At 53.9% G+C, this 18687-nt stretch overlaps 1 protein-coding gene across 1 annotated transcript; it reads left to right on the forward strand.

The window, feature by feature from the left end:
• The first annotated feature begins 2658 nt into the window (after nucleotides 1–2658).
• On the forward strand, nucleotides 2659–3618 carry LOC129197002 (olfactory receptor 14C36-like). Its single transcript, XM_054804969.1, has one exon. The coding sequence runs from the start codon at nucleotides 2659–2661 to the stop codon at nucleotides 3616–3618; it is 960 nt and encodes a 319-aa protein (XP_054660944.1).
• Nucleotides 3619–18687: the final 15069 nt, after the last annotated feature.

The following is an 18687-nucleotide window of genomic DNA, read 5'->3' on the forward strand; positions in this document are numbered from 1 at the left end:
CCACTTCTGAAATCCATCTCTCCAGTGCTCAGAGAGGGACAGTCAGTGATGACTTCAGTCTGCGTCAGCCTGCGCTCCCCAGGAGAGACCCTGATGCCTTTGAGAAGCTTCAGCCCTGGAGCCCCAGGGACATCTGCAGGGAGTGTGGGAGGGCAGAGAAAGTGTCGCCCTGGGCTGGTCCTCTGCTGCTGAGCTGCTCCAGGCTCCTGGGATGGAGGGAGCTCATGGCAAGCGGGCAGCACTGCAGAGAGACATCTCTGGCCAGGAGCAGCTCCTCTGCAAAGCGCAGCAGGGCTGAGGGCACTGCCTGCAGGCATCGAGGGGAGAGGAGGGAGGAGAAGAGAGGTTAAAGGCAGCCTGGGGTGAGAGGATGCTGAGAGCTGATTCAAAGAGAACTCTTCACAGCCCCCTACGTGGTAAGTCTGTGTCTGCAGGGAAAAGCAGCTGTGGTTGCTGGAGGGACCTCTTCAAGCTGGTACATCCCACAGCCTGTGGGATCTTCTGGGACGATTTTTGTGTGCAAGAGGACAATGTGCTGCCTCTGCGTGAGGCAGGGAGAGGTTAAAGGCAGTCTTGGGTGGGAGGATGCTGAGAGCTCACTGGAGGAGAAATCTTCAAAGCCCTCTATGCAGTAAGTCTCTGGATGCAGGATGACGCAGATGAGTGTCCTGGAGGGTTCTCCTGCAACTCAAACATCCCACAGCCTGTAGGTTCTTTCAGGAGGACTCTGGCAGTTGCCTAGTGTAGAGAAGGACATGCTTCAGAGCAGGGATTCCCTGCTTCATCATCAGAGGGACAGGGCATGATGGCTGCCTTCTCCTGGGGATGGCTGCAGCGCTGTGAAGGGATGCCCATAGCTGTCCTTCCAAACAGGGACCCTGCACCCCAGGGGAATTTGTGCTGGGGCAAGGACTCTGCCACCTGCCAGGGTCAGCTCTCTTCCTGCCCGGGGAGCTCCTCACAGAGCTGCAGGGAGAATCTGTGGGTGGCAGGAGTCACCCCCATCAGCACAAGGCAGGGTCCTTCTGCTGCAGAGAGGGTTCTGCATGGGTGAGGGCAGCTCACAGCTCCAGACCTCCCCCAGGCAGTTTCTGAGGGGACTTGTGAAGAAGGACATCAAGGCAGCATTCACCTGAAAGGAAGGAGTCTGTGCTTTCATATATCTCCTCTTTGTCAGCGGGGAGGGCAGGGGGAGATGGGAATTTCTTTTTGTGCTCTGGAGAAGGCACTGAGAGCCCAGTTCCCAGTAGGACTTGTCTGAGCTGCTCCTTAGCCCCTGCACACAGAGGTGCCCCTGGGCAGTGCCCGGCTGCCAGGAGGGGTCTGCAGGGCAGAGGTGAGCACACAGCGGGTGGCATGGGCTCTGTGAGCACAGGCAGGGAGGAGACCTGAGCACAGAGGAACAGCTCCTGGCAGGGACAGCTCCAGGCAGCAGAGACATGGGCAGGGAGCGAGAGGCAGCTGTTCCCAGAAATGCTGTGGAAGGGGGGTTGGGGCACCTCCCTGCCATCCCCTGCAGTGCAGACACCTTCCCCGGAGAAACCCCCTGCTCTGCTCTCCCACCCAGCGGAGCCTCTGCCCTGAAGGTCACCTTCTCGGCAGCCTGACCCCTGAGGAGCGGACATTACCAAATACCCGAGTGCCTCCATCGGCAGCAGCGCTGTGGCATTTCTCTGGGTTTCCCCTCCTGTCTCTGCTCCCCTTGATCGTATCACCAGGTTTGCTGGGATGGGGGGGTGGGGTTCAGACGCAGCTCAGAGACCAGCCCTGTGGGTCCTGCCATGCAGACGCGTCCATGGGAATGAAGTGTCCAAGTCCCTGCCTAATGCCCGGGCTGCAGGGGATACAAATGACCCCATTCTCCCTTCTTTAGGACACCCCGTCTTTAGGACATTTGCTTCTTTCCCTGAGGGGTCTTGCTGGGCTGCAGGCTGCCCTCCCCCAGGGCACAGCTCTCCCATGGCATCCCGGTGGTCTCCAGGAGCCCCATGGAGAAGACCCCTCAGTGCTAAGGCCATGAAAACGCTGCTGGGTGGCTGCCTGCGGACAGCTGCAGAGAGCCCCCTGTGTTCCTGGTTGGGAGGGGAGGGCTGAGATCCTGCTCAGGTAGAGTGAGACAGGCTGAGGGGGTTGGAGATGTGCACTTGGGAAATGGATTCCTCTGCTCTCAGCAGTGCCCAGTTCCTTTTGGGGGGAACGTCCGGGTGCGATCATCCTGCAGCTCAAAGAGGTGCCAGCACAGGGCAGCTGAGACCAGGGCTGATGGACTGACTGGCTCTCCTCACTCATCACTAGGGGACGGTCCCTTTGGCTCTGGGGACGCACAAGGTTTCACTTGGAGTGCAGCAGAAATGCCAGGGATTTCTGCCTGAAAAACACTCCTCAGGTGTAGTGGGACAACTCGAACAGGATAAACAAAATAAAATCCCCCCCAGCTCTGCTCCACAGTTGGGTGAAATAGGAGCAACAATGCTGAAAATCTCTTTGATATCACAAGTGGATTTAATCCCAGATCAGCCTGTGAAAGGTCTTCCTGAAAGGGGAGAGGCAGTTTGGTTGTTTCTTTAAGAAATTGAATAGATTTTTCTAAGAGAAATCTCTCCTACCTTATTGATGCCTTTACCTCCATCAATGGAGTCCTTTGAGATGAGGGACCAAATGTCCAATGGAAGCTCTGTCAACCAGTTCCTCCTCCTGGCCTTCGCAGACACACGGGAGCTGCAGCTCTTGCACTTCTGGCTCTTCCTGGGCATCTACCTGGCTGCTCTCCTGGCCAATGGCCTCATCATCACTGCCATAGCCTGCGACCACCACCTCCACACCCCCATGTACTTCTTCCTCCTCAACCTCTCCATCCTCGACCTGGGCTGCATCTCCACAACTGTGCCCAAATCCATGGCCAATTCCCTCTGGGACACCAGGGCCATCTCCTACACAGGATGTGCTGCCCAGCTCTTTTCTCTTATCTTCCTGATTGCAGCTGAGTATTCTCTCCTCACTGTCATGGCCTATGACCGCTATGTTGCCATCTGCCAACCCCTGCACTACAGGACCCTCCTGGGCAGCAGAGCTTGTGTCCACATGGCAGCAGCTGCCTGGGGCAGTGGGTTTCTCAATGCTGTGCTGCACACGGCCAATACATTTTCTATACCTCTCTGCCATGGTAATGCTGTAGAACAGTTCTTCTGTGAAGTTCCCCAGATCCTCAAGCTCTCCTGCTCAGATGCCTACCTCAGGGAGACTAAGGTTATTGTTGTTAGTATATGTGTAGCATTTGGCTGTTTTGTTTTCATTGTGCTGTCCTATGTGCAGATCTTCAGGGCCGTGCTGAGGATCCCCTCTGAGCAGGGACGGCACAAAGCCTTTTCCATGTGCCTCCCTCACCTGGCCGTGGTCTCCTTGTTTATTAGCACTGCCATGTTTGCCTACCTGAAGCCCCCCTCCATCTCCTCCCCATCCCTGGACCTGGTGGTGGCAGTTCTGTACTCGGTGGTGCCTCCAGCAGTGAACCCTCTCATCTACAGCATGAGGAACCAGGAGCTCAAGGAGGCCATTAAGAAAGTGATTTCATGGAAGTTTCTTAGTTGCGGTAAACTTCCCATCTCTCTTCACAAGTGAGTCCCAGTGTATCCAATAGCAGGCCTTTGTTTGTTTGTTTGTTTATCATAATTGTAATTGTTATCTGCTTTTTTATTTGTGTCTGTTAAGTTACTACAGAAATGTTTGGAGTCATCTGACTTCTACTGAGGAATGAACTTGCTCTGTCTCACCTGTGTAAAAGGGTGTCTAACCCTGGGTCCGAGGAGACTCTCTCATCGCACCTCTGTAATAAAGTGGCATGTCCTCAATGCAGTTCCTCACGATTGAGCTGTTCTTCCAACGCTGATGTCAACATCAGGCCCAAGGAATTTCACCCCTAAAGGGCGTGTTTCTCCTTGCATTTTGGAGAGAAAAGCTCACTGTCACTTTGGTAGCTGTAAGAGACCGAGGGGTGGAATTTGGACTCAACCATTGGTGTGTGGTGAGAATGGAGATAGTGAGTGGTCTCTGAGGTACATACCCAGGGCTATCCCACATTTGACAGTGCAGAGGACATCCCCCCCAAGGGGAATCTGCAGCTGCCTGCAGATCTCTGTGGTGGGCAGTGACTGGACCCACCCCAAGGTGAGCGATGGCCCAAGCTGGATTCACCCATAGAGAAAGTGCTAAATCCCGGTATCTGAAAGGAAACAAAGATGGATAGAGATGACCCGTCACAGACCACCTCCAACCAGGGACAGCACCTTTACAGCTACCACACCTCCAGCAGCACACACACCACCATGACCACCACAAACAGACCCCTCCCGGTCCCCTCTCCGGCTGGTCTGGTGTGAAGGTGACAAGCGGTCTGTGCATCCCCTGCAGCAGGTACCCACCAGAACAGACACAGCCACAGTCCCTCCAGTGTGGGCCTGGGCTTTGGGTCTGCCCAGGTGCCCTGCACAGCCTTGGGGCCGTTCTTCAGAACATCATGCTCAGCAAAAAAACCTTTGGGGAAGAAGGAGGAAAGGGGGGATGTTTGGAAGATGGCTTCTGTCTTCCCAAGAAACCGTTACTCCTGATGAAACCCTGTTTTTCTGCCCAGGGCTAAACCCCTGCCTGCTGCTAGGAAGTGGTGAAGGAATTCCTGATTTGGCTTTGCATGTGTGCGCAGCTTTTGCTTTACCTGTGAAACTGCCTTCATCTCACCCCACAAGTTCACTCACTTTTACCCTTTGGATTCTTCTTCCCCATCCTGCTGGGAGGGAGGGAGGGAGCGAGCAGCTGTGTGGGGCTGAGCTGCCTACTGGGTTACACCACACCACCAGGACACGTTCTTGGGACAACCTCCCCCACCCATCTGCCAGCTCTTACCCCACAAGTCACTCCCAGACAAAGCTCCTCACCTGGGGCTGAGCTGGATGACTGGGTGTCCTGGTTTTAGCTGAGAGGGTTGATTTTCTTCATAGTAGCTAGTGTGAGGATATGTTTTGGATTTGTGCTGGAGACAGTGTTGATAATATAGAGATGTTTTTGTTCTATGGACTTATTGTTGAGCAGTGTTTACACAGGGCCAAGGCCTTTTCTGCTTCTTGCACTGCCCTGCCAGCGGGATGGCTGGGAGTGCACAAGAAGTTGGGAGGAGACAGACAGGACAGGTGACCCAAACTGACCAAAGGGATATTCCATACCATATGACGTCATGCTCAGTTTATAAGGAGCTTGGGGGGAAGAGAAGGGGGGGGCGGCGGCGTTCGGAGTGATGGCGTTTGTCTTCCCAAGTAACCGTTACGCGTGACAGGGCCCTGCTTCCCTGGAGATGGCTGAACACCTGCCTGCCCATGGGGAGTGGTGAATGAATTCCTTGCTTTGCTTTGCTTGTGCGCGCGGCTTTTGCTTTACCTATTAAAATGTCTTTATCTCAACCTACAAGTTTTCTCACTTCAACTTTTCCAATTCTCTCCCCCATCCCGATGGGGGGGGGGAGCGAGTGAGCGGCTGCGTGGTGCTTAGCTGCCGGCTGGGGTAAAACCACGACACTGGGGTCCAGCTGTGACCAGAGAGAGGACAAGGGCTGTCCTGGGTCCTCTGCAGACTTTGTGATCCCCACAGATCAAGGTAGCATGCAAGAGGAGAACCTGGCAACATGCAGACCATGCCCATGCCCATGAGGGCCCTCCAGAAGAGTCCCTCAGTCTAAATGTCCAGCCTGGCTTGCTTTTGCATGAAGAGACAAAGGAGAAACTGCCCCAGGAGCCTCCTGCCAGACCCCTCTCCTCATGTCACCTTTCCAGCCCTGGCCATTCACCATGGTCCCTGGGAGGGCTGACCTTTGCCATGTCCTGCGGGGCTCAGTGGCCGTGTCGCTAGGAGAGGCAGTCCTGCCCAGCCTCTGTCCTGGCCTAGAGCCCTGCAAAGTGCAGAGCAGGGCTGACTGGGAACCAGCACCTGGGACGCAGCTCAGCCCGGGCAGGGGCAGGGTGCTGGGGGAGGCTGCCAAAGCAGGAGGGCCGCTGGGGGCTGGGGCACTGCGAGCTGCTGTGGGGGATGATGCCAAGGGAGACTTTTCTCCACCACTGAACACCCCCTGCCTCAGGGGATGTGCACAGCAGGGCCGTGGGGCCATGTGTGGGGCTGCATCTGCACAGGGGAGGGAATGCCCACAGCAGACACAATGCTCCAGGGAGCTCCCACACTGCTGGGACCTCAGAATTACCCCCAGCCCCCAGCCAGGCCGGGCTCTCGCCCTTCTTACTGCGATGGTTCCAGTGGACATGTGCTGGCTCAGGAGAAAGCACTGACCAATCTGATTGAACTCTCAAGTTCTCCCTGCTCAGAGCAGACCACGGTGCTAGAGACCGCCATAGGTCCCTTCCCAGCCAAACCTCTGTAGGGAGAGGGGATAAGCAGTGGAGGTGAGGGTAGTGTGTTGAGGCATTGCTGGCATTTTTAATCCCTGGCCAACTTTGTCCTCGAGATTAAGCATTGAATGACCTCATCCTCAAAAGGAGGCTCAGGTCCATGGGCACCAGGAGTCAAACCAGCACTGGGCTACCACCAAAATGGCTTCACTATGTGCAAACTGTGTCTGACAAATTTTGTGGCCCTTAACAATGGTGTTAGAGCATTGGTGGATAAGGGAAGAGTGACAGACATCATCTACCTGGACTTGTGCAAAGCATTTGACACCAACCCGCATGAAGTCCTGGTGTCTAAATGGGACAGATGTGAAATCAAGGGAGGGACCACTTGGTGGATAAGGAATTGGCTGGATGGTCGCACTCAAGGAGTTATGGTCAACAGCACCACATCCAAGTGGAGATCAGTGATGAGTGACGTTCCTTGGGGGTCGGACTGGTGCTGTTTAACATCATTGCCAGTGACATAGACAGTGGGATTGAGTGCACCCTCAGCAAGTTTGCCGACAACACCAAGCTGTGTGGTGTGGTTGACACACTGGAGGTAGGGATGCCATCCAGAGGGACCTTGACAGGCTGGAGAGGTGCGCCCGTGTGAACCGCATGGAGTTCAACAAGGCCAAATGCAAGGTCCTGCACGTGGGTCGGCACAATCCCAAGCACGACTATAGGCTGGTCGAGGAATGGATTGAGATCAGCCCTGAGGAGAAGGTCTTGCGGGTATTTATTGATGAAAAGCTGAACATGAGCTGGCAGCGTGCACCTGCAGCCCAGAAAGCCAACTGTGTTTTGGGCTGCATCAAAAGCAGCGTGACCAGCAGGTTGAGGGGGGGGGACTCTGCCACTCTGCTCTGGTCTCATGAGACCCCACCTGCAGTACTGCGTCCAGCTCTGGGGTCCCCAGTACAAGACAGACATGGAGCTGTTGGTGTGAGTCCAGAAGAGGCCACAACGATGATCAGAGGGCTGGAGCACCTCTCCTATGAAGACAGGCTGAGAGAGTTGGGGTGGTTCACCCTGGAGAAGAGAAGGCTCCGGGGAGACCTTATAGCAGCCTTCCAGTACCTGAATGGGGCTACAGGAAGGACTGAGAAGGACTCCTTTATCAGGGAGTGTAGTGATAGGACAAGGGGTAATGGCTTTAAACTGAAGGAGTGTAGATGTAGATTAGATATTAGGAAGAAATTCTTCCCTGTGAGGGTGATGAGTTACTGGCACAGGTTGCCCAGAAAAGTTGTGGATGCCCCATCCCTGGAAGTGTTCAAGGCCTGGTTAGATGGGGCTTTGAGCAACGTTGTCTAGTGGAAGATGTCCCTGCCCCTGTCAGGGAGGTTAAAACTGGATGATGTTTAAGTTAATTACACATTGTCTCTGCCGCTCCTTTCTCCTCAGGGGGAGGAATCCTCACACCTTTCCCCAGTGGGGGGTCCCTCCCCCCAGGAAACAGTCCTCCATGAACTTCTTCAACATGAGTCTTTCCCACGGGCTGCAGTTCTTTACAAACTGCTCCACCGCGGGTCCCTTCCACAGTGTGCAGTCCTTCAGGAACAGACTGCTGCAGCGTGGGTCCCCCATGGGGGTCACAAGTCCTGCCAACAAACCTGCTCCAGCGTGGGCTCCTCTCTCCACGAAGCCACAGGTCCTGCCAGAAGCCAGCTCTGGCGTGGGCTTCCCACAGGGTCACAGCCTCCTTTGGGAGCATCCACTTGCTCCGGCGTGGGGTCCTCCATGGGCTGCAGGTGGATATCTGCTCTACCATCAACCTCCATGGGCTGCAGGGGGACAGCCTGCCTCACCATGGTGCTCCCCACGAGCTGCAGGGGATTCTCTGCTCTGGCACCTGGAGTACCTCCTCCCCCTCCTTCTTCACTGACCTTGCTGTCTGCAGAGTTGTTCCTCTCACATATTCTAACACCTGTCTCTGGCTGCAATTGCTCCTGGTGTTTGGGGTTTTTTATCTTCTTTTCCCTTTTTAAATAAGTCATGACCGTCGCTAATTGGCTCAGCCTTGGCCAGCAGAATGTCCATCTTGGAGCCAGTTGCACTGATTCTGTTGGACATGGGGGAAGCTTCTAACAGCTTCTCACAGAAGCCATCCCTATAGCCCCCCATCCATAACAAAACCTTGCCATGCAAACCGCTGTCCCTGCTTTTACTTGTTTTGTAACCCATTTGGTGTTTTGGAGGTGGTGTTCATGGAATTTCCTACATGGATCTGAAGAGCCCTGCAACTCCTCATGCTCATCATGAAAAAGGCCACCTGCATACTGGTCTGCATTAGGACGACCATGGCCACCCAGACCATCCTGAGACTGGTTGAAGTGTGCTTTCAGAGATGGTGGAGTTTTTCTCGATATTGGGAAACAATATCAAAAAGAAATAACGGCACAAAGTGAAGCTTTGGAAGTTGAGACTGGATAGGAAGGTTTCATGTCACTTTGAGTTAATGAAACGTCATTCCAAGTGCAGTGCTGTGGTACAAGAGGCCACCCAGAAAGAGTCTGGATTAGCCAAAGCTTTGTATCTCAATGAACAGCCCACGAAGATGGAGAGATATCAGTAAGGGTAGGAAGATGCTCAAGTGAGAGCAAGGTTGGCAAGCACAGTGGATGTCCACAGCCTTCAGGGAAACAGGTGCAGGCATAGGACACCATAGGACAACCTATGGTGGAGACGGTCAAGGGAGATGACAAAGTTGAAAGCCCCCAACAGAGCTGAGGTCTTTCTCCCATTGGCCGTGGCTGTTGTCTGTGACAGCAAGGCCTACCAGGAGACGCCTAATCCTTACAGCACGAAGGCCTCATGGCCTCCTTGTCTCCACCCAAGAGCCTGGGAGGTGGCGTACCATCCTCCTGTACTTGGCATTGCACGTCCCCACAACACCCTGCCCCAGGAAGAGCCCGGAGCCCTGTGTGTGGGACAGGACCTCCCTTCCCAGGGGCTGGGGGCCCTTGGGCTTGGCCCTTTGGCTTGATGAAACACACCCAGGATTACTCAGCATCAGAGCCACCTTGCCATTGCCTTTGCCTACCTGTCATCACTGCCTCCACTTGCCTGCTCTAACCAGCCCCAGAGTTGCTTTGTCAGTGATGGCCCTCAGGGGGACCCATTAATGCTCCAAGAAACTGTGGAGTTTGCATCGGACTGTGACTTCTGGAGAGGTTTCATCAGCTTCCTCTCAGGGTCTGAGCTTCATGGACTCATCCCCAAACCCACCAGAGGGGTCATTAACATGCCGCCTTGGGCTGGGCCTCTGCTGCTGAGCTGCTCCAGGCTCCTGGGATGGAGGGAGCTCATGGCAAATGGGCTGTGCTGCAGAGAGACATCTCTGGCCAGGAGCAGCTCCTCTCCAGAGCACAGCAGGGCTGAGGGCTCTGCCTGCAGGCACCGAGGGGAGAACAGCGAGGCAGAGAGAGCTTAAAGGCAGTTGGAAATGGGAGGCTTGCTGAGAGCTCAGGGAAGGAGAAATCTTCAGAGCCCTTGACACGGTAAGTCTCTGGGTGCAGGGCAATGCCGATGCGGTTCCTGGAGGCATCTCCTCAAGCTGGCAGAGCCCACAGCTGCTGGGATGTGCCAGGTGGACTCCCTGTGCAGAGGCAAGTTTGAGTGGCTGGGAATGCAGGTGTGCAGGCAGGGGTGCCCAGTTGTGTCCTTCAGAGCAGGGTCCCTGCAGCCCAGGGGCTGTGTGCCGGGGCAGGGACTCTGCCGCCTGCCAGGGTCAGCCCTCAGCCTGCCAGGGGAGCTGCCCAGGGCACTGCAGGGAGAAGCTGTGGGTGGAAGGAGCGACCCCCTGGAAGGGCAGGGCAGGGTCCTTCTGCTGTTCTGAGGATGCTGTGTGTTTCCAGGCTACTCACAGCTCCAGATCACCCCTGGGACATTTGCAGGGGCACTTTTCAAGGACCATTGAGATCCCCTTGGGCAGTGCCCTGGTGCCAGGAGGTGTCTGCAGGGCAGAGCTGAGCACACAGAGGGTGGGATGGGCTCTGTGAGCAGGGACAGGGAGGAGAGGTGTGGGCAGAGCACCAGCTCCTGGCAGGGACAGCTCCAGGCAGCAGAGACATGGGCAGGGAGTGGGAGGAAACTGCAGCCAAGCCCTGGGCTAGGCTGCCTTCAGGCTGCTCTCTTGTGGTCCCTCACTCTAGATGTCTGCTGGGCGTTGTCTGCTGAGCAATGAGCTGACTCTGCCTTTAGGACATCCCATCTTCAGGACATCTGACTGTCTGCTTTGCCTGTGCTGCTGGGCTTGGGAGCTGCCCCAGAAGAGCACGGCTGTGCTGTAGGATCCCAGGGAGTGCTGAGCTTTCCCTTGGAGGTCAGTTCTCTCCTCTCAGAGGCCTTTGCTTCCCTCAGAGAGTGGCTGTGTCCTTTTTAATCACAACTCCACCTCTGAGCTGGGAAAGTGAACAGTTTGCAGATCTGCCCTTTGAAACAGGACTCCTCTGCTCTCCTTAGAGTCTTGTTTTGGGCTATTTTTTAGAGAGTAATTTATGTTTGTCGTCATCGTCAAAGCAACAGAATCAATTTCATTAGCAGTCTAATGGACACTGCAGCTCTCCTGACTCTGCACTAAGCTACAAAGACCTGAGCCCTTTTGCCTGAACTGTCTCAAGACTCTTCCCATTTTCCATGATAAAATGTGTATTTCTAACCCTCAGAGGAAAAATCCCCAGATGTGATGGTCAAAAATAAAAACCAGATAACATTCCTATAAGGACATGCTAAGAATCTCTTGTGTATCCCGCACTTTTCCAAATCATGAGTGCAGAGATTTAATTTTTCCATTGAAGGTGGATTACAGCTGAAATCACTTGTCTTCATTGGAGGTGTCACAAACCAGTTCCATGTACCCACTGCAGCTGAGCACAGCTGACTCCTCAGCTCCTGACAACACACTCAGCCAGCACAAACCAGAGAAGGGAAATGCGTTTCAGCTGGTGGGTGTTTCTGTCAAAAATGGAATGGATTTGCTCAGAGGAGTCTGTCCTAACATTTCCCTGTCCTTTGCTTTTTTGAACCAGCCCCCATGCCAAGAAATAGCACATGTCCAACAGCAGCTCCATCACTGAGTTCCTCCTCCTGGCATTCACAGACACACGGGAGCTGCAGCTCTTGCACTTCTGGCTCTTCCTGGGCATCTACCTGGCTGCTCTCCTGGCCAATGGCCTCATCATCACTGCCATAGCCTGCAACCACCACCTCCACACCCCCATGTACTTCTTCCTCCTCAACCTCTCCATCCTCGACATGGGTTCCATCTCCACCACTGTCCCTAAAGCCATGGCCAATTCCCTCTGGGACACCAGGGCCATCTCCTACACAGGATGTGCTGCTCAGGTCTTTTTCTTTTACTTTCTGATTTCAGCAGAATATTCCCTCCTCACAGTCATGGCCTATGACCGCTACGTTGCCATCTGCCAACCCCTGCACTACGGGACCCTCCTGGGCAGCAGAGCTTGTGTCCACATGGCAGCAGCTGCCTGGGGCAGTGGGTTTCTCTATGCTGTGCTGCACACGGCCAATACATTTTCTATACCACTCTGCCAGGGTAATGGGTAATGCCCTGGACCAATTCTTCTGTGTGTTGGGTTTGCATGGCAGGGTTTTGGTAGCGGGGGGGCTACAGGGGTGGCTTCTGTGAGAAGCTGCTAGAAGCTCCCCCTGTGTCTGACAGAGCCAATGCCAGCCGGCTCTAAGACGGGCCCGCCGCTGGCCAAGGCCAAGCCAATCAGCGCCTCTGTGATAACATATTTAAGAAGAAGAAAAACACTTAGAGAGAGAGAGCTTTTGCAGCCGGAGAGAGGACTGAGAACATGTAAGAAACTCTGCAGACACCAAGGTCACTGAAGATGGAGGGGGAGGAGGAGCTCCAGGTGCCGGAGCAGAGATCCCCCTGCAGCCCGTTGAGAAGACCATGGTGAAGCAGGCTGTCGCCCTGCAGCCCATGGAGGAAGGATGAGGGGGTGTAGAGATTCCACCTGCAGCCCATGGAGGACCCCACGCCGGAGCAGGTGGAGGCACCTGAAGGAGGCTGCAGCCCGTGGGAAGCCCACGCTGGAGCAAGTTCCTGGCCGGACCGGTAGACCCGTGAAGAGGGGAGCCCACGCCAGGGCAGGTTTGCTGGCAGGACTTGTGACCCCATGGGGGACCCCATGCTGGAGCAGTTTGCTCCTGAAGGTCTGCACCCCATGAGAGGGACTCCTCCATGCTGGAGCAGGGGAACGATGAGAGGAGTCCTCCCCCTGAGGATGAAGAAGCAGCAGAAACACCATGAGATGAACTGACAGTAACCCCCACTCCCCGTCCCCCTGTGCCGCTGACGGGGGGAAGGTTGAAGCCGGGAGTGAAGTTGAGCCCGGGAAGATGGGAGGGGTGGGGGGAAGAGTTTTAAGAGTTGATTTTATTTTCTCATTCCTCTACTCTGTTTTGCCTAGTAATAAATTAGATGAATTCCCTCTCTAAGTTTGGTCTGTTTTGCTCGTGACGATAATTAGTGAGTGATCTCTCCCTGTCCTTATCTCAACCCACAAGCATTTTGTTATGCCTTTTCTCCCCTGTCTAGTGAATGAGGGGAGTGAGAGAGCGGCTCTGGTGGGCACCTGGCCTCCAGCCAGGGTCAACCCACCACATTCTGTGAACTCCCACAGATCCTCAAGCTCTCCTGCTCAGACTCAGAATACCTCAGGGAAGTTGGGCTTATTATATTAAGCTGTTTTTTAGTTTTTGGTTGTTTTATTTTCATTGTGCTGTCCTATGTGCAGATCTTCAGGGCTGTGTTGAGGATCCCCTCTGAGCAGGGACGGCACAAAGCCTTTTCCACGTGCCTCCCTCACCTGGCTGTGGTCTCCCTGGTTGTCAGCACTGCCATATTTGCTCACCTGAAACCTCCCTCCATCTCCTCCCTATCCCTGGACCTGGTGGTGGCAGTTCTGTACTCAGTGGTGCCTCCAGCATTGAACCCCCTCATCTACAGCATGAGGAACCAGGAGCTCAAGGATGCCTTGAGGACACTAATCTAATGGACCTTGCACCACCAATAGTAATTTGTCTCCCCTTCTCCGCAAAGTTCCAAGAGTATATTTTAGGCCAGTACTCTGTTTTGTTTTTATTTCTCTGCTAATCATAGTTAGAGGTAATTGCTTGGGTTCATAGCACTTCCCTTGAGGCTCTGTCCTGTTGTGTCTGATCCTTTACGAATGTCCTGGTTCTGGCAAGGACAGAGTTAATTTTACAAGGAGCCAGGACAGGTGACCCAAGCTGGCCGGGGGCTATTCCATACCATGTGACATCATGCTCACCATAAAAGGGGGGCTAGTCGGGCCTAAACCACGTCATCAGGAGAAACTTGTCATCTGTTTGATGGAGCAGCTGGGAAGTATGAACCTCACTACGGGATGGACAACAGTGTAGTAACAACTGCAGGATTTTATGGGCAGGAGCACTGAAGGGCAGAGCACAAGTACTGAGCGCTGAGCAGAGCTCAGTACCACTGGTCTCTAAGGACGGCCTCCTGCAACAGCCCATAAGGATATTCAGTTGACTCTCTCAAAGGAGCTCAATGGCACCAAGATGAGATGTTACTACTGAAGTTAAAGAAGAAACAAAGACAGTGCAGGGCTGCTGCAGAACTTAGCAAGAGCAGGTGTAAATAGGTCTGAGATGCTCTGTGTTGCCTTTGGCTCAGTCTTCATCAGCAAGGTCTCCCAGGTCCTTGCACCTTGAAGCAGAACCCATGGAGAACAACCATCAGTGGGTGGGGATGAAATCTAGGGTCACTTGATCAAACTCAACCCTTGCCAGTCCATGAGATGGGAGGGACTTCACCCAAGGACGCTGAGGGAGCAGGCCAAAGTCACGGGGACACTGCTCCATGTCATATTGGACAGGTGATCAGTTTAGCAGAAGCCATTCAGCTGGTACACACCAGAGGATCTGCTAACCTTCCTGGTCCTGCCCAAACAAAGCCTGCACATACTGTGGGAGGAGGTAAGGTCCCCATAGTGCACACAGGGAGCTGGCTGGGGAAGGCAGTGTGGGTTGCTCCTCCCCTGGGAACAAGCAAGCTCATCTGTGAGATTGTCTTGGCTCAAGGACCTGGCTGTACTCGGCGGGTAATGTGGAAGGATGGGAGATCTGGTGTGTACCTCAAGGAGATCTAACCTTGGGGGAAAATACTCCATGATGTGAGTTGCATGTGCCAGGAAGCAAGGCAGCAGGAACCACTTGAACCAACAGCGGGCAAGCCTCACGAGGAATGGGGCGAGTACTTCACCTGTCCTGAGTGATCACCTTGGCAGATGGGACCCAAGTCATTGACACGTGTGGGGGTGGAGGGAGTGGGCCTGGAATGAGTGACTAATATCAGCGTATGTCAAGGAACCGGGGGTAGTGGTTAATGAGGATATGTAAACCTGACTGTTGGAAGTAAAGATGGTTTAAGTACGTAGTACAAGTTGCAAGTGTTGGTAAGAGGGGATTGTGGGAACGAGAAAGAGAGAGAATGGAAAGGCTCGAGTAGGGTGTAGAAATGCAACAACACAGGAATTGGGCGATTGTGTACATCCTGAATGTGTACACTCAGGTGTATCAGTCAATGTGGGACCTGAGCATGACGGAAATGCTGTGGAATAAGGGTGCGGATTGTACTGGGACTAGGTAGGATGGGGTTAATTTTCCTCATAGCAGCTCATATGGTGCTTTGCATTGGTGGCCCAAACAGTGGTGATAACACACCCATATTTTAGCTATTGCTGAGCAGTGTGTGCACAGTGTCAAGGCCTTCTCTGTTCCAATGAGTACTTTGGAGTTCTTGACAGTGGAAGAGCAGGGCCAAGCATTTTGCTCTGTATGGGTTTCAACATCCACGTTTTTGGTAGTGGAAGGGCAACAGGAGCCCCTGTCAGAAGAGACAGTGTGTTGCCCCATGCCCTACACAGCCAAGTCCAGCAAGCACTGCAATAGCCCTACTGCTGGCACAAGCTGAGCTCATCAGCAAAGCTGGTGGTGCCTCTGTGAAAGCATATTTCAGAAAGGGCACAAATGCCAGAGTGAGACAGGAGTAAGGTGGGAAAAAAAACAGTGAGGAAAAAATCCTGCGGACAGCAAGGTCAGTGAAGAAGGAGAGGGAGGAGGTGCTGCAGACACCAGAGCAGAGATTCCCTTGCAAATCATGGAGAAGACCATGGTGAGGCAGGCTGACCCCCACCAGCCTATGGAGGATAATGTTGGAGCAGATAGTCACCTGCAGCCCTTAGAAGACCCCATTCCAGAGCAGGTGGTTGCCCCCAAAGGAGGCTGTGACCCTGTGGGAAGCCCATGCTGGAGCAGGCTCCTCAAGGACTTCTGACCCCATGGGGGACCCACCTTCCACTAGACCAGGTTGCTCAAAGCCCCATCCAGCCTGGCATTGAACACTTCCACGGATGGGGCATCCACAACTTCTCTGGGCAACCTGTGCCCGTGTCTCACCACCCTCACCAGATAAAATTTCATCCTTATGTTCAATCTAAACCTACCGTCTTCCAGTTTAAAAGCCTTTTGTCCTATCACTACAGGCCCTGGTAAAAAGTCTCCCTCTTCCCGTAAGCCTGCCCTATACACTGTATGCCTGCAATAAGGTCTCCTGTTGCAAATCCTGATCCAGACTCCTGCTGACTACACTAGCTTGTCACAGATGGGCGATTTAGACCAATTAAAGAACCACCGCCAGAAGTATCAGCAAAAGCAGTTTTACTGCACCTTATCAAAGTCGGATGGCAAGGATCACTCTATTCCTTGCTGCACAGAGGATATAACAATGATTCACAGCTACCAAAACAGAATCAAAGTCACCAATACAAAATCTTAGTGCACTGTTACATAAGGTTAAGCACGATATCAGTCACTTCGCAAAGATCTGCAGTGGGTAAGAGGTCTCTCAGCCTCAAGGAGTAACCTTGAGAGGTGTCCCAGCTCAAGGAGAGATCACCACTGGGCAGCCAGCTGCTTAGCAGGGAGAGCTCAAAGAAGATACCCTTAGGCTGCCACATTTATGGAATAGAGTGGTTGGCTCACAGGCAAATTCCATGTGATGGGAAAGGTATGCATGAGACTCCTTGTACCCACAACTTTCTTTGTTCCCTGACAAATGAGTCTTGGAGGAACCACCTGTTACTCATGTCTTAATCACGTGATGGGTGTTCCAGTTTCCAAGCCCATATACATCAATGCTCACCATGTCCCTCTGCTCCTGTTTTCAGAGACCAGACTGGAACTAGAGAAGTTGTTGGACAGGTTACACCTGGGCCTTTACCTCCTTTGGACCCTGAACCAAACTACTGCTGGTTTGGTCAGGGAGTTGAGTGGATCCGTCACAGGGACTCAGCTTTCTCCCATACCTGCCACAAACCCACAGGTGGTGGGAGTCCTCTTGCCTCAGTTCACGAGTGCGCACACAATACAGTCCTCCAAAGAGTGGAAGAAACCACATGTGCCTCCTGTCTTCGAGAAGGGCAAGAAGAAGGACCCAGGGAACTACCGGCCAGTCAGCCTCACCTCTCTCCCTGGGAAGGAGATAGAGCAGCTAATCCTGGAAATATTCTTCCAGGCACACTGTACTGGTTTGGGCTGGGATGGAGTTAATTTTCTTCACGGCAGCCCCCGTGGTGCTGTGTTTGGGATTTGTCACCAAAACAGAGTTGCCAACACACCGATGGTGTAGCTATTGCTGAACCATGTTTGCACAGCATCAAGGCCTTCTCTGTTCTCTCTTCCTCCCCAGCGAGTAAATTGTATTTGTGAATGAGGGAAGAGGAAGGGGATGTCATTCAGCAAGACAAAGATTTACACTGTGTATTGGCGGTGGTGTCCAGGCTTTGGCAGCAGGGGGGATGCGGGGGTGTCCTCTGTGAGAAGACACCAGGGGCTGCCTCCCCATGCCAGACAGAGCTGGTTCCAGCAGGCTCCAAGCAGACCACCACTGCACAAAAACGAGCCCATCAGTGAAGCTGGTAGGACCTTCACAAAAGCATATTTAAGAAAGGACACAAGTGCCAGAATGGGAGAGGAGTAAGGGAGACAAAATGTGAGAAACAGCCCTGCAAGCACGGAGGTTGGTGAAGAGGGAGGGGGAAGAGGTGCTCCAGGCACAAGAGCAGATATTTTCCTGCAGCCCATGGAGAATATCAGAGTAGAGCCGGTATTTCCCTGCGGCCCATGGAGAAGACCATAGTGGGGAAAGTAAGCCCTGCAGTCTGTTGAGGACCCAGCACTGAAGATGTTGGACAATTCTTGAAAGAATGCTGGATGGAGGACAGCCCATGCTGGAGTGGGTTTGTCTTGAAGGACTGTAGCCCATAGGAGGGACCCCATGGGAAAAGTCTTAGAGGGAAGGAGCAGCAGAGAGGAACTGTTATGGACTGACCACAACCCCCATTCCCCATCCTCCTGTGCTGCTCAGCGGGGAGGAGATAGAGGAGTTGGGAATGAAGGAGTGAGTGAAGTGGAGCCAGGGACAAAAGGGTTGGGAGGAGGCCTTCCCTGGGGAAGGAGGTAAGGTCTTCCACCAGCCCCACGCTTCTTCCACCCTCAGCCTTTGCAGTTGCACATGCCTGGTCTGCCCATTTACCTTCACCACTGTCCCGATTGTACAAGGCCCACAGACATCTTGGCATGCCCAGTGTAAGCTGGCCTCCACCAAAGCTGGAGCCCACCTGGCCTTGGGGTCAGGGAGGAGCCAGGTCCCCTCTGCTCAGGGCTGGGCACAGCTTTCCCCTGGGAACCTCCCTGAGGAGCACTCCTCCTGGGTGCCAGCCTGTGGCCTGGCACGGGTGGCAGAGGGACCAGGGCTGCTGGGGCAGGGCTGAAGTAGCTCAGCTGGGAGAGCATTAGACTGAAGATCTAAAGGTCCCTGGTTCAACCCCGGGCTTCAGCAATCATTTTCTCCCTTAGATTTTTGCAGACCTGTCTGCCTTCCTCCAGCCTGCCCAGCCCTGCTTGCTCCTTCACCTCTTGCCAGAGCACTGTCCCTGCTCTGTAGCTGCAGCCCTGCAGCTCAGAAGGAGCCTTCCTCCAGCACCACGAGTCCCCAGCCTCCCCCTGGGCAGGACTCTCCATTCAGTGCTCCTCTGGGGTGGTCTCCAGCTCTCCCTCCTTCCCTGCTCCACAGGGATCGAGGTCTCTCTGCTGCACAGTCTCTGCAAAGACCCTGTCTCTCTCCTCTTTCTCATTCTCCATGGTGCACAGACTGCTCCTCTTCTCACACCCCCCTTCA

Source organism: Grus americana, chromosome 27, assembly GCF_028858705.1.
Source record: "Grus americana isolate bGruAme1 chromosome 27, bGruAme1.mat, whole genome shotgun sequence".
Lineage (NCBI taxonomy): Eukaryota > Metazoa > Chordata > Aves > Gruiformes > Gruidae > Grus > Grus americana.